The 15,911-nt window shown below is 44.0% G+C and overlaps 1 protein-coding gene across 1 annotated transcript in view; it reads right to left on the minus strand.

The window, feature by feature from the left end:
• Window positions 1–552: 552 nt before the first annotated feature.
• Window positions 553–15,911, minus strand: part of SEL1L3 (SEL1L family member 3) — a 98,536-nt gene continuing 83,177 nt past the window's right edge. The window contains exons 21-24 of the mRNA XM_032400123.1: window positions 11,532–11,659; window positions 10,809–10,911; window positions 10,656–10,728; window positions 553–2,171 (exon numbers count right to left, since the gene is read on the minus strand). Of these exons, the coding sequence (XP_032256014.1) occupies window positions 2,038–2,171; window positions 10,656–10,728; window positions 10,809–10,911; window positions 11,532–11,659 (438 nt within the window). The 3' untranslated portion in view covers window positions 553–2,037. The remainder of the gene's footprint in view (window positions 2,172–10,655; window positions 10,729–10,808; window positions 10,912–11,531; window positions 11,660–15,911) is intronic.

A 15,911-nucleotide genomic window follows, 5' to 3' on the forward strand; every position in this document is an offset into this window, starting at 1 on the left:
TACAATGCACAAGGCAGCCCCTACAACCAAGAGCCATCTGGTCCCAAATGTCAATAGTTCTGAGGTTGAGAAAGCCTGCCCTACATCAACAAGTCATTGGCCATGAGGTGCTCTTGCAAGGACATAACCTTGGGCAGGTCCCTAGAGCTGATGGCAATTCCCAGTGAGCCATCTGCACTCTTATGATCCCAGCCACTGAAGAGTGAGTGTTTGCCATGAAGAGAGGATCCAGGTAGAGCAAAGAGCCCTTTATCTGGACCCTAAGACCTCTCTTTCTTTTCGTTCTTTCTTTTTTTTTTTTGTTGAAGATTTTATTTTTAAGTAATCTCTACACCCAATGTGGGGATCGAACTTACAACCCTGAGATCAAGAGGTGCATGCTCTACCAGCTGCGCCAGCCAGACGCCCCTCAGACTTTTCTTTCTAATAAAAATAACAACAAACCATGCTTAGGACACTGTGTTGGGGGTTTTACCTACATTATGTCATTTAAGCTGCATGGAAAGTTGGGAGAGGTGGATTTTATGGTCCTTATTTTATAAACAGAGGGTCTCAGAGAGGGTTAATCACTCACCCAAGTTTATTGAGCTAGAAAGTTACAGAATCAGAATCTGAATCCAGGGCCATCGGACTCCAAAGTCTGGCTCTCTTGCAAGCAGGGAAGACAACTTTTGGTAAAACAAGAACAGTCTACATGACACACAGAGGAGAAAGAACACGGACCACAGACGTCACCCAGAACTGATATAAATACAGCGCCAACGTAGCCAGAAGCCCTGAAGCAACATCTGGAACCATGCAAACATCACAGGGGCCAGGCTCCGAGCGTGGGACCCCTGTAGAGGAGCCGCCTTCCACCTTCATATCTGTAAACATTCATGGGTTATCAGAAATAATCCCTCTCAGCAGGAGCACTCTTTTTTTTTGCCTCCTTGAGGAGCATGCATGGACCTTAGGACTTTGTATGAAGACAACAGTAACTACGAAAAAGCAAGAAAGCCACGTCCCAGGAGTCAACGGTATAAAAATAATTTTTATTTACTACTGTAAATAAAGTAGTGCAAAGAGTAGTTTGGACCCACAATATTGCATTACTGATTTATTTACTACCTTAGCAGCATACAGTGAATGGACAGTCTGCTCTCCCTCTTCTCTCTTTCTGTCTCTCACACGCACACACACACACACACACACACACACACACACACACACACATGCCCTTCCACAGACTCAGGCAGGCATAAGGGGTAGGGATGGAACTATGAGCTAAAGGCTTATTTCCTGCATATTCCACTGCCGCCAGTCTATTCTAATGGGTAATTCATGGAGAAAACTACAGTTAAATACTAAGAATTTTCTAAATGTTATTTTATGGATTCAATTGAAAAGGAAATGATATCCAACAATGTCATTGAATGATCTGGAAGCACGACCCTAGAAAAAGTCAAGGAGAAGAATGTGAACCCATTTACAAAGCCGTCGCCTTCCCTGCCTCTCCAGCCACAACTGATTTCTTTCAAGGTGCCTTACACCTGCTGGGCCTTGGAAGTCAAATTGAAATCTGCCTTTTGGACGTTGAGGAGCAGGGCTGTGGCCAACACACACCCCGAAATATTCTCTAACTGGTGGAGAGGTCACAATTTTCAGTACTTTAATGACAGGGAACGAACAAGGGGCTAAGATTCTTAAAATACATCTCGGTGTGTAAGGATTCGGATACGCCACAAGGCAGACTATGACCCCCCCCCCCCCATACACACGGTCACTAGGGATGGACTCTGCAGTGACCCAGTCAACCTCCCAAACACACCCCTGTGATCAGGGTGTTCCTTGTATTTGTGTGATAACCTTTGGTTTACCCACTGCCTGCTCTGGGTACTTCCTTATAATTGGATTAAAAAAAAAAAAAAAAGACACCAAGTGCAAAATTTGCATCCAGTTGACAAGACATGTAAGGTGTTTATCAGTATAATGCCCTAGCCCCAGCTTCCAGTACCAGCTGCTGACGGGCTTCTCTGTCATCCAGAGAGCTCCCTCTCAAGGCTCTGTGTTAGTGGTGACTGTGGGCTGGTCCTGAGCGGAGGCGTTTGCACCTGGAGTCACAGGCGGACTTGCGGTGGGAGCTGTGGGGTCTGCGGAGGCCCGGGCTGGTGTCAGACGGGAACCCCTGGCTGCAGAGACACACGGATAGCAGGTACTGAATATTCAAAGCAGTGCATGCAGGACACACAACAACACCTAGGCCCTAGCAAGCCAGGGCAGATGCTTCTAGTCCAGTGGCCCTGACACTAATAGATTAAATGACTCTACACCCATTATCTAGATTCCTTGAACTTTGGTGTCCCCTCCTATAAAACGGCAGATAGGAATAGATGTGCAAAGATCTCTGACGGTTCTGACATCTTGGGATTCTAAGTTCTGCATTTATGCTGTGACTCCCAGGCAAAGGTTTGCATTTTTTAAAAAGGAAAGAGAGAGAGAGAGAAAAGGAAGGGAGGAAGGAAGGAAGAGAAGGGGAGAAAAAAGAAAGAGAAAGAAAGAAAAGGAAGAAAGAAAGAAAGAAAGAAGGAAAGAAAGAAGAAAGAAAGAAAGAAAGAAAGAAAGAAAGAAAGAAAGAAGAAAAAAGAAAAAGAAAAAGAAAGAAAGAAAGGAAAGAAAGAAAGAAAGAAAGAAAAAGAAAAGAAAGAAAGAAAGAAAAAGAAAAGACTGACTCTCTGGTCTATGTCTCCTGTGGTCATCTCTTTTTTTCTCTTTTTTTCTTGCAATGCAAGCCATGAATTATACCAGTCGATCAGAAAGGAGTGTTCGTTTTATTCACATTCTTACTCCCATTGGATGAAGTATCAAATTTGGTTTAAATTAGGTTATTTAAATAAATGTGTATAAGTCTTAGAACTCATAATTATTTGGTTTAATTATTTATCAAACTACCTTTAGTAAGCAGGTTGAACCACCATAAATATTAGGGAAGCTTATAAAGTTTTGTACTTTATGTCGGTGGTTTTCAAATAGGGTGATTTTGGTTCCTGGGGAAAGTTGGCAATGTTGGTAGACGTTTTTGGTGGTCACAGCTGGAGGGCAGGCTGCTGCTGGTGGATCATGGGTAGAGGCCGGGGATAACCTGCCTACACCAAAGAATGATCCAGCTCCAAATATCAGTAGTGCTGAAGTGGGCATACCCTGCTTTCTAGACTGAGGCTGAGAGTATCCTGGCTCATAAGACTGTGGGATCTGGAAACTGGCCACTCTCCTTTAGAGTTAATGTATCTAAAGTGCCCAGAAGAGCGTCTGGCATGCACAGCTACTCAACAAATGTTAACCATTGGTACTAGTGATAGTTGATCTCTTTTACCCTGGAAATGTGTTTTAAGATTTATGAATTTCAGGGACATGGCTTGCAGGACTGATGAAAGAGTTAGTTGGCGCATCTGAGTCTGGGATCCCTCTAGCTCTCTTTCAGGCCCCAGGAGCCTCTGAAAACAGCAGAAACTTTGAAGCAAGAAAGACAGCAAAGCTTTGAAGCCAGGAGTCACGTGGCTCTGCCATTTACCAAATGGGTGATCTTAGGCAAGTTACTTAACCTCTCCGAGCTGTGGTTTCTTCATCAGTGATAAGGGGGGCAGCAGTTTGCAGACAAGTGTGACGAGTGGCTAACCCAGTGGCCAGAGTTTGTGCAAACAACTGCTAGTGATCTTAATCAAGCTCAGCAGTCCCTGAGTCTTAGACAATTTTCAGTAGGTGGGGGCATTCTTAAAGGTTCCCAGTGTCCATCCTGCAATGTATCGACTTTAAGAAGATGACACCACATTGACAATCTGACTTCTAGAATGAACTCTCCGAGAGTTCCATCTCCATGAGGCCATTCCAAGGACTTCAGGAGCGAGCTCCAAAGCCTCTGGCTTTTCTGGATATGGAATTTCCTAGGAACCCCTTCCAACAGCTACAGAGTATTTTGTGGATCCAGAGACGGTTTTGAAAGAACAGGACAGTGATGGTGGTTGGTGGGACAGGGAGGAACCAGGGTATTATATGATGATGTGCTGTTTCTAGGTTAAAGCATCACTGATCTAACTATGGCAGGGAGCATGAGGCCCAGTGACGTGGTACAAAGACCATTGGCCAGAGTCAGGAGACCTGGTCTGGGCGAGTCTCATTTATCTGCCACTAACAGGTGACTTTGGGGTAGGTACTGAGTGGCAGACATTTCAGTCCTAAAATGTTTGAATCTCACGGGTCTCAATGTCCACATCTGTGAATTGAAGGACTTGGATCGGATGGTGTCCAAGACCCCCTTGGGCCCTGAGATTTATCTTTCTGATGATCTCTGAGGAAGTTCACAAAGTACTAAGGCATGCGGTTTTTTCCTTTTCAAGCTCTGGGAAGAAAAAAAAAAGTTTAAATCACCATGGTAACAAGATAAAGCAGCAATCAGTTTTCTGATTAAAACCAAAAAGTGCCAATGTGTAAATGTAGAAGGAATGCATAATTGGCATTGCCACCATTTAAATCTTCTTGTAAGAACATAATAAAAATCCTTGATGTTTCTACAGTAAATTTGTTATTACCCACGTGAAAACGCTCCCCCTTCCAACAGGGGGGTCACAATCACTGGACAAGCCCCCCCACAGCCCATCATAATTTTAAAGTGGCCTCTTTGTTTCTGCTCACCTGGAACGCGTGCTAATTTGATTACCAGACTGGAATCAAGGTAACCAGGAAAATAAGTGTGCTGTTTGAAAAATTATAGAGTCTATTCCAGAGCCAAATCAGAGTGATTTTTGTATTACTTGCTGCTTGGGGGACCATTTTCTGTATAGGAGCGAGAATAATCGAAAGCTGGCCCTGAGTGGGGTAGAGCAGGGTTTGGCAGACTGCAGCCTACGGGCCGAATGGGGCTAACTGCCTGTTTTCGGATGGCTTGCAGCCTAAGAATGGTTTCTCCGTTTTTAAATGGTTGAACAGAAATCAAGAGAGGAGTAATATTTCGTGACAGGTGAAAAACATAAGAGATTCAGATTTTCACATCCATAGTAAAGTTTTACTGGAAACGAGCCATGCCCACTCGTTTTCACGTATGGTCAGTGGCTGCCTTGGCCCTATAATGAAAGCTGAGTAGTTGAGATGACCCGCAAAGCCCCAAATGTTTATTATCTGGCCCTTTGCAGAAAAGGTTTGTCAACCCCTATTGTGGACCATCGCGGGAAAAAGGTCTGCTTGCCAGTTGACCAGATGGGAACATAAAAGAAAAGAATATAAGGGATATACTGGGTCAGTTCTGAGATAGTAGAATGTTTACAAAGATGGAGTCCAAGGGGGTGAGGGGGTGGGGAGGGGGAAACCCCGGAAATCCTATGCGATGAATAAGATCTAGCCTACTTCACCTGGGCCCCGGGATCTAGTGGGACACCAAGACAAGGATAAGATTCATGTCATTTTTTAAACATTTCTCATGAGTAAAGCTACTGGGTCAGTGCCAAGGGTAATGAGAAAAGTGAAATCTCGCCGCTAAAGAGCTCTGACTTGAGGCCCTCTGCTTTTTTCATGAATGCCACTTTCTGACATTTCACTGTAATTTTAGTAGCAACCTCATTAACTGGAAATGTAGAGGACAGGAAAAGAGTAGCAACAGTTTAATTAATCTCGGTCATATCATCCTACCCGTTTTCAAAGACCACTGGGCTAACCACTCGGGCAAAAAGAATGAGTTGGCTTCAACTCTGGCTGTTTTGAATGGAACGACATTGGTTTAAGAGGTTACCTGGTCATACCCAGGAGCTGCTAGTTCGGCAGGTCTCGCTCTACGCTGTGCATTCTACCGAGACATCCGGTTTCCAGTAATACTGGTAAGACCAGACTCTCTCTGGAAGGGTACCTTCCATTTTGCCCCTTTGTCCTCTCTTTACCTTCCTTCAGGCAGCCAGCCAGCCTCCATGCTTTCTCAGTCTCCGGGGGGGCTTTCAGCAGGGCAGAAATGGAAACGGTTCTAGACATACTTTGCTTTGGGGATTTTGTTTTTTTTTTTTTCCAAAAACCTGAGTCCATTAAGGCAATTATGATTGGTGCCCCGACAGGGAGGGGAGTGGAGGAGCTCTTCAGAGACTCAGTGAGGCAGGGAGAGGAGTGTCTGGAGCCTGGGCAAGTGGCTGAGCCCGTCTGTGGGTTGTACTGGTGGCAGCTAAGCCCTCACCTTGCCCCCTCAGCAATCTCAGACAGGAAGCATGGGGAGAAAAAAGGTGAGCAGCAAAGTCGGTGGGACTCCCAGGTGACCAGAAGCTGCAAAGCCAATGGACTTGGAGGGACAGAGGAGGCTCAGAGCAGTGTGCATTCTGCTATCCCACTGGTGGTCACGTGAGTGGTCCTACTGCCCCCCAAGACCCAGAGACCCTGGAGCTCCCCTGAGAGCCATCGGTCTCAAGAAAGACTGAGCTGCCTGGTAGAATGCAAGCCAGGAGACAAAAACACGTTCCCTTAAAGGAAACAAGAGATGTGTGATATTTTTCATATATTTGTTTTGGCTCTCTTGAGAGCCTGGTCAGTATCTTTTAGACGGTTTAAAAAAAGAGTTTGATGTTGTAGAAAGAGTCTAACAACATAGAAAAACCCATGAGGCTCTGGGAATTGTGTCTGTTCCTGAGATAACCCAAGCTAGGTAAGTGCAGGTGCTACTTGGTGTCAGCATGCTTTAATTGCAGGTGGAATGCCCCAGGATATGATTCCTTGGGGAGCGACCAGCTACCATTTGTTGAGTTCTAAGCACTTTACACTGTGTTATCTGGTTATTTGCTTCTCTCAACTACATTGGAAAGTAGGTGTACCGCTATTGTGGCTATTTTCCAGAAAGGGAAACCGAGGCACAGATGGGCTCCCTCCCCTGCCCAAGGTCATGCAGTGAGTGGCAGGGCCAAAACCTTAGCAGCATGACTCTCAAGCCTGTGTTATTAGCTACCGTCCCACACTGCTAACCTTCCGAACACGGGACAATTTAGCGTGACAAACGTGGTGGAGTGTGGACTATATATCACAGAGCACATAAACTCAGGAGGAAAATGAAGGTAGTTGGAGCTGAAAGCAAAATGGATGGACAGCTCAATTTAAAAGTTTGACCATAAATCACTAATTTTTTAAAAACAACTGACCGGAAAAATGCAAATCGCGAAATGCCAAAGATCCCTAACTTAGAGCAGAATCCTTCCACAAGGCTACTTAAGGGAGGCTCCTGACTTTCAAAATTTTGTCCCTCTTAACTGTCACTCAGCACCCAGACTTCGTTCCTGTGCCGGCTTCACACCAGCATCCGCTAGAGGGCGCCCCCTTTTCCCGGGGCAGGTCAGGAGACCTCAGGCACCAACCAGGTCCTGGGCGAAGCACCAGGCCTAGCAACTTCGTCCTCTGAGCAGTCTTCTCTCCTGCCCCTCTGAACCTGCCTGTCTCCCACCCCATTGCCTAGTCACTGACAGAGTACCTTCCTATTTCAAAGTTGGGCTTTTTTTTTTTTTTAAGATTTTTTTAAAAATGTATTCATTGGATAGAGAGAGAGCACAAGCATGGGGAGGGGCAGAGGGAGAGGGAGAAGCAGACTCCCCGCTGAGCAGGGAGCCCGAAGCGGGGCTGGATCCCAGGACTGCAGGATCATGACCTGAGCCAAAGGCAGACACTCAACTGGCTGAGCCACACAACGCCCCCTATTTCAAAGTTATTGACAAATTTGCACTTATGTTGAGGATTTTAAAAATATGAAAATAGGGGCACCTGGGTGGCTCAGTCGTTGAGCGTCTGCCTTCGGCTCAGGTCATGATCCCAGGGTCCTGGGATTGAGCCCCGCATTGGGCTCCCTGCTCCGCGGGAAGCCTGCTTCTCCCTCTCCCACTCCCCCTGCTTGTGTTCCCTCTCTGTCTCTCTCTCTGTCAAATAAATAAATAAAATCTTTAAAAAAAAAATGAAAATAATTTACTATGTATTTTAACTCTTAACACTAGTTCCAACAGGGCTGATAGGCACCACTTAGGGCACATTTTGGAAATAACGTGGAGATTTTTTTTTTTTTACTTCTAGGCCCTTCCTACTCAAAGTGTGGCCCATGGAACCACAGCGTGGACATCACCTCAAATCTTGTTAGAAATGTGGAATCCCAGAGCCAACCCCTGGACCCACTGAATCAGAATCTGCATTAAACAAAATCCTGGGGTGATTCATGTGCACATTACAGTAAAGAAGTATGGGGCTGGAATTCACATATTAAAATATGTGTCATTTTATTATAATTCATTTCTTTTTATTTCTCCTTTATATTGCTTTTAGGGCAATTACTTTTAAAAATATGTGTGTAGGCAGGATAATTATCATTCATTTCAAGGTACCAAAAACGTGCTACAAAATATTTTTTATATAAGGGAACAATATGTCAGAGACAGAATGGTAACCACTATTTTATTTAATTTTATTTATTCATTTTTTTTTGGTAACCACTATTTCAAAATACTGTTGACCTTTGAATAATTCAGGTTTGGACTGAATGGATCCACTTTCACAAGTTTTTTTGTTTTTTGGGTTTTTTGTTTTAATAAACACGGTACAGCACCATGAATGGACTTTCTCTTCCTTATGATTTTCTGAATAACGAATTCTTTTCTCTAATGTAAGAATATAGTATATGATATGCATAACATATAAAATATGTGTTAATTGACGGTTCATGTTCTCGGTGAGGCTTCTGGTCAACAGGAGGCAGTAATGAAGTTTTGGGGGAGTTAAAAGTTATATGTAGAATTTCAACTGCAGGGTAGGTCGGTCCTTAGCAGCCTCCCCCCCCCCCGCCCCGTTGCTGAAGGGTCAACTGTATCACGAGTCTGAAAAAGTTTGAAATCCTGCTGCCCTCTGTCCTTTCTTGGATATTATTTTGTGATTTGGGGCAGACCCCTTCATCTATTTGGCCTCAATTTCTTCATCTGCAAAATGAAGGGCATAGAATTAAATTAACTTTAAGAGCCCATCCAGACTTAGTCTAAGGCCAGCAACACGCAAGGAGGTATGCTCAGGAAGTGAACGAGTTTGCAAAAAAATGAAGAACACATGCGAAAGAGCAAAGGATACATAGCAAAGGGAAAAAAAATATCAAAGGGCAGGAGGGGCAGGGAGGCGAGAATGTGGAGAGACTGATAATGCAGACAGGAAGACAGGAAAAAGAGACAACTTCTGATAAAAGCAATTCCACCAGCCCATGAATTTTCATGGCTACCAGCTGGCATGAAATCATAAAGACAATTTTCAGCTCCTCTAACGGAATTGCATTTGTAATAATCATAACAATATTTCTACAGAGTAAAAATGACAAAGATAATTTGAAATGGAAAACACTGACAAGATGCAAAATAAATGTGTTCTACCTGGCAACAAATTTAGGGACGGGACAGAATTTGCATGAGGAAAATTTATAAGCCGGCATACAATGGGGCATCAGCTCTGGACGGGTTTTGATGGCTCCTTGTTAACCTCCTCAGGTAAATCAGAGGGAAATGATTCTGCGTTAGCCTCTTGTAACAGAGACTTCCTTCCCACCATCGAATCTGCGGTGAGACGCACTCCTTTCGCTTTTCATTATCTGCTGCACAAACAGTGGTTGAGCACGTGTTACGATGCCATGTCCAGTCCTAATTTGCCCGTTTGTAAATGTCCCTCCTGGTCTTCAGGAGTGATCATGCCCTTCTGCAGCCGTCCAAGAGGGTGGAAAATTGTAATTCTCCACCGACAGAGGTTTGCAACTTTGAGCACCTACTAAGTGTGAGATATTCCACACGATGCACGAAAGCCTTCCATCCTATGGTCTGATAAGGGAGATGGACATAAGAGCTCACATTGACTGAGAGGGTTTTATGTGCCAGATAAATATAATGGCTAAGACTACCTGCAGTAGTCACTTTGGTAAGCGTCACGTGTATTTTTTTCACTGAACCCTTCGAACATCCCTGGGAAATAGCGACTATTATAACCTAATTTTATTGTTGGGAAATGGGGAGATCAAGAAGGTGAAATAACTCGCCATAAGTCACACAGCTAACGAGCAGCCAAGCCTGGACTCCAAGCCCACATAGAAGCTACGGTGGCGTCCATCTCTTTAACGACGGCCCTACGCTAGCTTGGAAAAATAACAGTGACCAGTGGAAATCACGCTAAACTAACTGCCCACTTCATCTTCCTCCTCAGCCGCTCCTTTTGAATCCATGTGGCTGGGTATGTTTACTCATCATGAGTGCTTGTTTATCATCCCACACATTTGATTCCTTGACTGGAATAAATAGGAAGAATTCATACTGGAGGGGGCTTCAGAGCTGGGTTCTAAGGTAACGGAAGTAGGATATTGACAGTGGATGTATTTTCAATGGGAGAAGACATTGTGGTTCAATTTCTGAAGCTTCTTATTAAAAAAAAAATCCTTGCTTACTCTGACAGATATAACAATAATTGGGACCTTCCATCAGCCAGAGATGATGACACCCCCCTGGGGAAGCCCTCCACCCCGTGAATGACCCATCTAATGAAAGGAAATAGCATGGTCAAGGGCATGAGGAGGGAGAGTGTCATTTTTTTTTTTTTTTTTTTTTGTAGGGAAAAAGAATCCCTACATTTTTATATTGTCCCAGCTTCTTAGAAATCTTTACCTGAAACAGACTGGAAATACTGCACGGTCCAGGCGATCAGTACAGACAGTAAGAAGGTTCCCAGAAAGTAGATCTGCAGAATCCGAAGCACGAGTCAGACGGCTGACAAAGGGCAGGGGCCACGAGGGCAGGGCTGGGGGAGACGGCACCTACCAGGGCAGAGTGCAGGACGGCACCCCAGATGAGCCGCAGGTGAAGGTAAAGCCAGGCCAGGGAACAGGGGCTGAAGGACTCCTCGCTGCTCTGGCCCCAGCACCTGCAGACAAAAAGCACAGGGAATCCCGAGGGACCGGCCAACTTGGGGGGCATCACCCATGACCCTCGTTGTCAGATCCTCAAACCCCCCTCCTGCTCTGGGCAAATGGGCACACTTGAGGTGAAAAACAAAGACACGAAGCCCGTTCTAAAGGGTTGGGGCCTGTCCTGAGATTCCAGGCTCCTGGCTGGCAGAAGCCTCAGAAAAAGATGAGTCTTGTTCTCAGGAAAAAGCTAATGGGTCAAGGAGGACCCCGACACAGATCCGCCAGAGCAGTACTCCTGTCCAAGTGCCTGTCCGAAGTCCGGCCGTCAGAACGCTTCCCTATCTTGCAGAAAGGCACGGTCTAATCAGATACATTATTCCTTCCACTCTCGTGGAAAACCTTGGTCAGCACTTTAACTTCAGATCAAGCACATTCTGTATAGAAAGCCTCAGATGCTAAAAAAGGGAAATAGTTTGGGTCCAGCTGAGTGTTCTTGAATCAAAACAAATCCCGAGCCCTTTTTATAACCACTGGCGTTACATAATAAGAGAAACTCGGACTTTAGCCAAGAAGCAAACACCACCCACTTGGGTTCCCCCAGACTCCACAGGATTAAAGAAGGCTCTGAACTCACCTTTCATACAGTTCCTGGAGGATGGAGATGTTATTAGAATGGATAGTTGGGTCAATTTCCAAGAAATCTAAAATATGATGTGGGATTATAGCACCTTCCTCAATGAGCAGAGCCAGGTTAAAAAATCCCTGAAAACAAGCCACAGACCAAACTCATCAACTCCTTATAATAAACCCCAGACACACACCCTTCATCAGAATGTAAAGTTTTACAACCTCTAGGTTTGTTTTTTTTTTTTTTTTTTTAAGTCCCTCGAGCCAGATGGTTTTGTCATCTTCATTGATGGATTGTTTCCCTAAGTATATGCATCTGAGAAATTTATTTGCAGGAAAACCAGGAGGCTTTCAGAAGATGCTGTGTCCCATCTGCTCAGAAGCCAGTCAACCAGGGGAATCTGTCCTTTCTTGCTCATTCTCTCAAGACAGAACTCGCTGGAAAATGTGCCCTTGTGTCATCCACAAACCAGAATACCAAGTTGAAGGTGATGTCTATCACTTATAGATCATGCTCTGGGACACATCAGCATGTCGGAAATCGAACAGAATGTTTTTGTGGCCGGGAGTGCTCCTCCTGACTGGCATTCTAATGTAGAGAGTCTCTCTCATGCACAATGTCACACATGGGGGGTTGTCTCTGCTCTCCTAGGCCAGCGTGGAAAACCGCTCATGATCCTCTTGGCACAGCTCCACTCGGATACAATTCCTTACCTGTTCCTTATACACCTTGTTCTTGACCCTCAGTGGTAGGACCTGCCTTATTGGGCTGTGCAGATCCAATTAAAAAAACCAGCAGAGTTAAGAGGCTGACAGGAGAGGCGCTTCATAAAGAATGGGAGCTACTACACTGTCTGGGGACAGGCACCGTCCATCAGGGGCAGAGCATGTGGCTGGACCGAGAAATCCACAGAAAACGATGCGTTACTTACCATTAGGGATTTACAAGTGAAACGGGATTGTTGCCCTTCAAAGAATTCATGGTCATGTTTTAATGACTTGTATCCTTCCTTTGACCTTTCCTTTCAGTTGCCACGGACAAGGATCTCAATGAAAATCACCCCCAACAGGCTGTATACACTGGGCCTCTCATTACCATCCTATGCAATAATCATGATAAACATAATAGCAGCTAACATTTTCTGAGTGCTGTTATAATGTGAGGCGTTGTTCTGTTTTATGTATATATCTACTTAATGCTCATAACAGCAGATTGAGATAGGTACTATTAGCCTCTCTATTTTAAAGGTGAGGAAGCTGGGGCACAGAGAGGTTGAGGAACTTGCCCAACGTAACACAGCTGGACAGGGGCAAGGGCTGGAATCCAAATGCAAGCACACAGGGCCCAGAGTCTCAAATCTTTACCTTCACTGTGCTGCCAAGTAACCTCTAAACAGATCAAAGTGTTGTACCTTCGAGATGTACACATAACACACACTTATGCACAAGCAGAAAATAGAATATTTCTCCACTCTTTAAAAAGAAGGTACTCTTAAAACTTGAGATATTAGAAGAAAAGAAAAAAAATCACTTTATGTAATTTTAATGTCTCTTGGAAAAATAGCAAAATTAAAATAAATGGGAAAATAGACTAGGCGAATATTTGTATGCAATGTAATAGCTTAAGGTCCATTATCTACTGGGCAAATGTATAAAGAACTGATTCTGATTTAAATGGAAAAAAAAAACCAGTATCGGGGTGCCTGAGTGGCTCAGTCAGTAAAGCGTCTGCCTTCGGCTCAGGTCATGATCCCGGGGTCCTGGGATGGAGTCTGGCATCGGCATTGGGCTCCCTGCTCAGCGGGGAGCCTGCTTCTCCCTCTCCCTCTGCCCCTCCCCGTGCTCATGCTCTCTCTCTAATAAATAAATGAAAATCTAAAAAAAAAAAAAACCAGTATCAAACCTCCAATAGATAAATAGGAAAAGAATATGAATAGAGAATCCACATAAAATATATCACGAGTAAATGATCGTAAAGTCTACGTAAAAATGTCCATTGCCACTAGTAATCAAATCAATGCAACGTAAAACAATAAGGAAGTTATCAACTTATAGTTATTTATTTAGAATAATTAAAAGTGAAGTCATGGCAAGATTTCTGTCCCTTTCCCGCACTCAGCCACTGCTTGGTGAGGTATTCGTTGGAAAACCCTTTCAGAAAGCACATCAGCCCATGTGCTATTAGTATATAGCCATGAGACCATTTCAACTGTTTGATTCAGTAATACGAGCCCTCAGATTATTAAGAAATTATTCAAATGGAGATAAAAGACAGAGGTATGAACATGTCCACTGAAGCACTCAATAGCCTTGCAACAGAACCGGAAAAGGCCTCCGCGTCTTCCTTAATAGACTATAAATCCCAAGAAGGCAGGAATATTGTCTATTTTTTTCTCTTCCGTCCCCACCACTAAGAAGTGTCTAAGACATGGCAGGACTGAAGAAATAGGTGCCAAGTCAATGAATAAATTAGCAAACGAGAATAAACGTCCACCAATAAGATAAAGCTTAAAAAATTACAGCCATCGGCTCAACAGAATATGGGGCAGTGGTTAAGAGTAATTAATAGTTACAGAGACCATGCAGTAAAATGCACACATCCCTACAATATGTGAAAAGAGATGGATTTTCTAAGAGGCGTGGATGCTCTTGTTAACATTACAGAGATACACTTGGCTGTGGACAGCAGCTAGAGGGGGACAGGAAGACAGGAAGGAGTAAAGGCCCCACCATGGAACCGTGGCTGCATCCTTTAATGCTTATTTTCCTTTAAAATTATCTTTTAATGTTTCTATAACATTGTTTTTCCAAAAATAAACATCGGGATTGAAAAAAAAAATAGGTCCCCTAAATCTGAGTGCCAACAGATATCATCAAAGGAAGTTTGGCTCTAAACTGAGTCCTTTTAGCACCAACTCTGGTTTCATTCCAGAAGAAATAATCATAGGAAAGATCATGTTCATTGAGTGTACTCAGTGCTGAATGTTTAATAACATTCAATCCTCATAACCTATGAGCTAAATACTATTATTATCCCCAGTTTCCAAATGAGAAAACACAGACTCAGTGATTTAGTGACTTGCCCGGTAGGAATAGCAATGAAGTGGTAAAGACGTGGGGGTTTAACCCAAGTAAAGAAACACTCAGATGTTGTACCTCCTTTAAAAAAAAACAAAACAAAATCTAAGATAGGGATGCGTTTCCAGCTTTTGCTCTGTAATCAGACCGCAAAGCACAACACCAGAAACCCGGTGTCTAAGAAGGCGTCAACCACAGGGCTCCTGGGTGGCTCAGTCGGTTAAGCATCTGCCTTCGGCTCAGGTCATGATCCTAGGGTCCTGGGATCGAGCCCCGTGTCAGGCTCCCCGCTCAGCGGGAAGCCTGCTTCTCCCTCTCCCTCTGCCCCTCCCCTTGCTTGTGCTCTCTCGCTCTCTCTGCCAAATAAATAAATAAAATCTTAAGAAAAAAAAAAAGGCATCAACCATTGCGACTTCCATCGTGAAAATGACCCTGAGATTCTCACAGGAGAATTCCGATTAGCAAATGTCAGAGAGATGGAACCAGAGGATCATCAGGAGCTCACCACACTAATGATTGTTGCAGGCAAGATCTACTAAAAGATGCTAAAATTAGTGGACAGAAATTTGAGGAGAAACAGAATATTTGCAGAGTTGCAAACGATCTCCCCAGGGTATATATAAATTAGAAAGAAAATTGTTAACTTTGCAGGGAAGAAACCCAGCAGAAGCTACCTTAACCAAGGGACTGAGATCAGCCTCACCAGTAATTAGATGTACTGACATCACTCATATGATACACTCAGAATGACATATCACTTCTGTGTTTTCCTTGCTCAAAATGCATAACTTCATTCTATTCATCAGGAAGCAGAAGACAGAGCCAAATTGAGGCACAGTCTACATAATACCCATAATACACTGTGTTACACATAATACACATAAGACCCAGTGTTCCTCCTAAGTATCAAGGTCATGGAAGACAAACAAAGGCCGAGGAACTACTATCGATTGAAAAAGACTAAAGAAATAGGACAACTAAATGTGATGTGGGAGCCTGGATGGGATCCTGGCACAGAAAAAGGGCATTAGTGAAATCAGAGGGAAAGCCTCAAGTGTACCTAATGGTACTGAGCCAACACTGACTAGTTGATAACGGTATTGTGGTTACGTGCAAGATAGTCACATTTGGGGAAGCTGGGTGACTGGTATATATCAACTCTCTGTACTCTTTTTGCAACTTTTCTATACATTTAAAAATCCTCCAAAATGAGAAGTTTCCCCCCCAAAAAGTCACCAAGAGCAAATTCCTATCACTGAAGTGTTGGCCCAACTATACAAGCAGATCATTTGTCATGTTGACCACTCTT

This window comes from Phoca vitulina, unplaced genomic scaffold (assembly GCF_004348235.1).
Source record: "Phoca vitulina isolate PV1807 unplaced genomic scaffold, GSC_HSeal_1.0 scaffold3, whole genome shotgun sequence".
Classification (NCBI taxonomy): domain Eukaryota; kingdom Metazoa; phylum Chordata; class Mammalia; order Carnivora; family Phocidae; genus Phoca; species Phoca vitulina.